This window comes from Ochotona princeps, chromosome 22 (assembly GCF_030435755.1).
Source record: "Ochotona princeps isolate mOchPri1 chromosome 22, mOchPri1.hap1, whole genome shotgun sequence".
Lineage (NCBI taxonomy): Eukaryota > Metazoa > Chordata > Mammalia > Lagomorpha > Ochotonidae > Ochotona > Ochotona princeps.
The window spans coordinates 20,983,561-20,989,790 of record NC_080853.1 but is presented as its reverse complement, the minus strand read 5'-3'; the positions used below and the strand labels follow the sequence as shown (position 1 = coordinate 20,989,790).

The 6,230-nt window shown below is 52.2% G+C and overlaps 1 protein-coding gene across 1 annotated transcript; it reads left to right on the top strand.

Moving 5' to 3' along the window:
- Positions 1–3,687: 3,687 nt before the first annotated feature.
- On the top strand, positions 3,688–5,968 carry PDYN (prodynorphin). Its single transcript, XM_004585682.2, has 2 exons — positions 3,688–3,852; positions 5,028–5,968. Exons 1-2 carry the CDS (start codon positions 3,724–3,726, stop codon positions 5,670–5,672), a joined length of 774 nt encoding a protein of 257 aa, XP_004585739.2. The 5' UTR covers positions 3,688–3,723; the 3' UTR covers positions 5,673–5,968.
- The last annotated feature ends 262 nt before the right edge of the window (positions 5,969–6,230 follow it).

Genomic DNA, 6,230 nt, shown 5'->3' with positions numbered 1-6,230 from the left:
ATCAGGAGCACTACTGCCTACGCCCACATAGGAGCTTGTTTCAGCAACTTTCCCTCTTCCAGCCTCAGTCTCACCCCTTTGTACAATGGGTTTAAAACCCATCTGGACAATAAGTAGCTGGACTCCATGCTTAATATATGTTTGCAAGGAAAGAATCTTGATTGAATTTGAACTGTAATGCTGCATCAAGGTGGAGGAATCCGCCAGGGGGGAGGGGAGGGGGAGGGGGATTCCCAAAGCCTATGAAACTGTCACATAATGCTAAATATTAATTAAAAAAAAAAAAAAAAAGCACTCATCTCAGGCACTGCTGTCAGGATTTGTAATTGGAATGCATGAAGTGGCCATGCCTGACTAGCACCTAGCAGGTTCCTGAGAACTAGTGTCTGTTTCAGGGTTGGTGAATAAGGGGTACTCGGCCAAGCCTGGTACACAGCAGAATTTCCACCTGGGGGGGTCAAGGTGGGGGCTGGGGTGAACCATAAACATCTGATAGTGCACAGGGATTACAAAGGGTGGACTCGTTTATCCACTTTTATCCAAAAAATAATTTTTTTCTCTCATTTTTATTTGAAAGGCAGAATTACAGAGAGAAGGAGAGACCGAGAGAAAAAGATCTTCTATCTGGCCCAAATGGCCAACACAGCTAGAACCAAGTTGATCTTTAGTCTGGAGCTTCCTCTAGTTCCACATGGGTGCAGGGACCAAAGGACTTAGGCCATCCTCTGCTGCTTTCCCAGCCCATAAACAGGGAGCTGGATCGAAGTAGAACAGTTGGGACACAAACTGGTGTCTATATGGGATGCTGGCGTCACAGGCAGAGAAGGCTTAGCCTACCATGGCGCAGTGCTGGTCCCCAAGAAGGTGGACTCTTTACCCAAAGCACCTGGGCCCAAATTCTAGCTTCACCACTTGCTCGGTTTTGAGTTTAGCTGGCATCTGAACTCAGTTTCTTCATCTGTAAATTGAGTATGATAACAGTATTCTCACCATAAAATTTCTGTGAGTCTCAATGAATTAATGCACGGGATTACTCAGAACTTCATGGGTGCCTAATAACCAGATCCAGCTGAAATTGTCTTTTCCTTTGATTTTAAAGATTTATTTATTTTTATTGGGAAGGTAGATTGGATTTATGGAAAGGAGAGACAGAAAGATCTTTCATCCACTGGTTCACTCCCCAAATGGCCACAATGGCTGGAGCTGAGTCAATCTGAGCCAGGAGCCAGGAGCTTCTTCTAGGTCTCCCAGGCAAGTGCAGGGTCCCAAGGCTTTGGGCCATCCTCTAGTACATTCCCAGGCCACAAGCAGGAAGCTGGAAGGGAAAGGAAGCAGCTGGGATGCAAACTGGCACCCATGTGGGATCCCAGTGCTTGCAAGGTGAGGAGTTAGCTGTTGAGCTATCGCACCAGGCCCTGGAATTGTTACTACAGACAAGTTTGATAGATGAAAGGAAACATTGCTGACCCTATGCCCAGGATGGAGACCTCACATTGGGTCTCGTATCATAGCAGCCAAATTGTGTGGGAGGCCTCCTGGCAAGAGTTAAAAACCAGAGCAGGCCCTTATATGCAGTGGGTTAATTCACTGCTAATTGTTCTTTCTTTTTTTCATTTCATTTGAAAAGCAGTGTGACGGAGAGACAAGCTCACAGCAGCTGGAACTGGGCCAGGTTAAAGCCAGAAACTAGATCTCAATCTGGGTGTCCCATGTGAGTGGCAGGGACTCACGTACTGGAACCTTTACCTGCTGCCTTCCTAGGAGTGCAATAACAGAGACCTGGGTGAGAACAGAGTTCCTGGATTGCTCTCCGTATGGGATGCAGGCATCTCCAATGACATTCTTGCTGCTCTGCCGATGTCCACTCCACCCCCCACTGAGCTCACTTTAGGCTGGCCCAGGTATTGCTGCTATCAGAGTAAACATGAGCCACCTGCTTTGTGTCTGCCCAGAACCCTTGTCTGCCTGGCAGCTGTTGTAGTGTAGGCAAAGGTTGAGACAGGACTGAGACCCCGGGCACACAGGCGTCTCCTTCCCTGAGCTCCCCACTCTGAGCTTCCATGCTCCATGGTGGACATTGCCGAGCCACAAGAGAGGCTCCTGGGCTGGAGCTGTCACCTCAACCTCTGTGTGGCCTCAGGAGGCTGGCCATGCCTCTCTGAACACCTGTTTCCTCCTCCATAACATGAGGCTAATGATGGATTGAGTATCACCCACAAACCAAGGGCCTCTAGGTCACAGTGGGCTGGGCTGTTAATGACTCAAAGTCACCCCAGGGACAAGTGCAGCTGTGTAGTATACTAACCTTCCACCTGCAACACCAGCATTCCATATGGGCACCAGTTCACATTCCCAGCTATTCTACCTCCCATCCCACTCTCTGCTTATGACTTGGGGAAGCAACAGAGGATGGCTCAGATCCTTAGGCCTCTGCACCCACATGGAAGATCCAGAAGTTCCTGGCTCCTGGCTCTGCATCAACCAATCACCGGCCATGGCAGCCATTTGGGGAGTGAACCAACAGATGGAAGATGGGCAACAGGGGCAGGGGTGAGACCCGTGTCTCCAAGGAGCTAACATTTTAATGGGGAGGGGAGAGGGAAGGTCCATAGCCAGCAGCAGCAGCAAGCAGCAGCAGCAAGTCAATGGGAAGGTAGGAGGCTGGGATCATGGTGGCAGGAACATAGCAGGCAACTTGAGGGGGATGAGGGCAACCACAGTGGACTCAGGTCAGCACCTCGGCTAATGGGGCCATTGATCGACTCAGTGGCAAGGAGGAGGGAGTCCTGTGAAGATCTGAGGTCAGCGGACTGGGGACAGAAGAGGAGAGGAAGAGCTTTCCTGGCAGAAGGAGCAGCATATGCAAAGGCCCTGGGGGGTGAGCAGAGACTGATGTGCTCCTTAGGGGAACTACAAGTAGTAGTTGCCTGTGATTGGAGTGCAGAGCAAAAGTATTAGGGTGCAGGGATTGGACTGAAGGTGTCCCTGATGTCTAGGAAGAAGAGGTAGGCCTGAACCCCACCCTCCTCAGTGGATCTCAGCACAAAGCTGCTAGGCTGACAAGGGCATTTTGGGGTGTGCAGGAAGCTCAGAGATGGAGCTGGAGGCAGGGAGGCCAGCAGGGAGAGGGCAGGAAAGTGGAGTTCCGGCCAGGGTAGTAGCGGTGCTGGAGTGGAGAAGACCCACTCCAAAGATGCTACAAAGCAGCAAGGGCTGGCCTGGGGTCAGCCTGGAGAGCAGAGGACAAGTGACAGGAACCTCAGAGAGGCCAGGACAGGATGCAACCAAAGGTCTCCTGGCCTAGAGGGTGCTGACATGAAATTGAAAGTTCCACAAAGTCCTGGCTTGTCCACTTCCTGGGCATATGCAGCCACTTCCCCTTCTCTGAGCTTCAACTTTGCCAGCTGTCAATGAACCGAGCACAGCCCTTCCCAAGGAGCTGTTGCTTGAACTAACTGTAGGCACACAGGAAAGCCCCTATCAGCAAGGCAGGCACTCAGCACTCATCACCTCCCTTTCTCGATCCATGGCCTTGGATGACCACATCACCTCTCTGGGCCTCTATTTTCTCAACTGTAGAGTGGGAATGAGAACCGCATGCCTGGGGGTCCCAATGGCAGGTGTCAGAGGCATGAGTGTGCAAGCTCAGGACATGTCCCAGAGTGGCGCTCGCCAACTTCATCATCTTCCTTGTCTCTCCCCTGCAGGCATAGCCGAGACAACATGGCGTGGCCATGGCTGGTGCTGGTTGCCTGCCTCCTCACGCTCCCTTCAGCCACAGCAGACTGCCTGTCTCAGTGCTCCTTGTGTGCTGTGAAGACCCAGGATGGGCCCAAACCCATCAATCCGCTGGTAGGTTTCGAGGCAAGGTTTCTGGATGCCCAGATGCGTCTCTGGGAGCTCAGAAGCAGAGGCCATGGGCCTGGGCTGCTGTGCCTGGCCTGGAGACCTTAAAGGGCTTGTACTGCCCAGTAGACAGCCCAGGGCTGTCACTGTCCAACTTCCAGCTCCCATCACCTCCAGACCTCACCCAGGCCAGGAGGCAGTTTGCAAGGAGCCGGGTGCTTGGCAATAGGGAGCACCGATTATGAACTGCTGGCTTCTGCACACAGCAGTCCTAGATGAACCTCTAGCCTCTCAGCACTGGGCTGATGGATGAACTCGAGATCCAGCCTCTGCCACAGAAGGGGCTGGATCCACCACCCCTAACTTCCAGGATTGGGCTGGCAGAGTCAAAGCCAGATCTCTCGCATCGCTCAGTCCAGTTCCGAGCCAAAATCCTGCATTTATCTCTCCAGTGATGCCAGGGTAGAAGTATCAAGGGTGAGGTGATTCTGCCTCTTTCTAGCTCTGTGATTCTAGAACTCCCTCTCTGAGCCTCAGTCTCCTTATCTGCAAAATGGGACTGTTTCCCTAAGTCCATGACGCCAAGTACTCAATGTACAATTCTAGCCCTGTTTACTGAGAAGCACACACTGTGCCTGCCAGGTGCTGCCCAAATGCACTCCTAGGAAAACATGGGGCCTCATGGCACTGGACTGCCTGGACTCAAGTTCACTGGGGTCCTCATCAGTGTCATCATGTCATTATCATCATCATGACAGATTCTCCCGCTAGGACCAGGAAATAGACAATGATTGTCTTCCCAGCCCCGGCCTTGAGTCGCCTGCATGTGTGTGCTTTCCCTTTGTTCGTCTCTATACAGTGTAGGCAGCACTCTGCAGCCCTAGGAGGGGTTGGGGATAAGTAGCTATTGCCCTGGAAAAGGAAGGGTGAGCTCTCAGGTGCTCTTCCTTCTACTCTAGGCTTTGGCACCTTGTGCCTTGGGAGAGCTCTTACACCCCTCCAAGCCTGTCTTTTTTCAGCCACCTATCTTGATGTATCAATGGGTGTTCCAATGCTTAGCAATGTAGCTCCATTCTGATCTACTCAGGCATTGGACAGAGGACTCCAGGGTGGGAATATGTATGGGTTGGATGGTTTGATGGGGGTGATGCTACCGCTGTGGTCTTTGGGGTCTTTTGCAGATCTGCTCCCTGGAGTGCCAGGCTGGCCTGCTGCCTTCTGAAGAATGGAAAAGATGCCAGGGCTTTCTCAACCCCTTTCTCAACCCTTCTACTCTCAGGCTCAATGGCAATGAAGATGTGGAGAGCAAAGTGGTTTTGGAAGAGCCCTACAGTGAGCTGGCCAAGCTCACGGGGCCCTTGCTGCAGGAGCTGGAGACAAGTCAGTACCTCTCTGACACCCCAACCAAGGAAAATGCTCTGAGCAAGAGCCTGGAGGAGAGGCTCCGGCGTCTCTCAGGAGGGATTGGGGAGGGGGCGGAATCTGAGCTGATGGGGGATGAACAGCCACACGATGGCGCTGTGGAGGCAGATGACCTTGATTTCCAAGAGGAGGACCCCAAGGTGCAGGTCAAACGCTATGGTGGCTTTTTGCGCAAATACCCCAAGAGGAGCTCTGAGGCGGCTGGGGAGAGCGACGGGGAGGGGGAGAGGATGGGCCATGAGGACCTGTACAAACGCTATGGGGGTTTCCTGAGGCGCATCCGTCCCAAGCTCAAGTGGGACAACCAGAAGCGCTATGGAGGTTTCCTGCGGCGCCAGTTCAAGGTGGTGACCCGGTCCCAGGAAGATCCAAATGCCTACTCGGCAGAACTGTTTGACGCATAAGCACCTTCCCAGCACAGAGTCGAGTCAGAGCTTCCCCTGATACCATCACAGATTGGAGTGTCCTCATCCATCCTCTATGTACACACCATCCCCACGCTGTGTGAGCATTGCCTACAATATATCCCAACCCAACCTCCCTCCCTTCCACCTGGTGGAGGGTGGTGGGATGCCATATTCATTCGGGGTCAGCAGTGGGAAGGATAGAGGTTATCTCTTTCACAACAGGGGTAGTGCTTAGCTCATATCCCTTAAATTCTAGAACTGCCACCCTCAGCAGCCGTGGAACTCAGTCCCCCGTCACCATTCACGTAATCCCTCCCAGCTCTAGGGACCCAGAGTGGCCTGTTCCTGCCATCTGTAGATCTCTGATCTTTAAATCTGGCTAATCACCTGCCACTCAAAGAACAAACAAAAGCATATAGTAGGCACGTGTATCGTAAACCTCCCGACAAGGAGAACTAAAACAAGACAAGTGTAAGTAGAAATCCTAGCATTCTCATCCCAACTCTCCAAGGCCCTCCACGTGCATCCACTTTGGAAATCTTGCTTCTACGTGAA

Excerpts from the sequence above, each read along its gene's own strand:
- PDYN (XM_004585682.2), top strand. The coding sequence starts at position 3,724 with ATGGCGTGGCCATGGCTGGTGCTGGTTGCCTGCCTCCTCACGCTCCCT. Across the intron at positions 3,853-5,027 it reads CCAAACCCATCAATCCGCTG|ATCTGCTCCCTGGAGTGCCA; the intron begins GTAGGTTTCGAG and ends GGTCTTTTGCAG.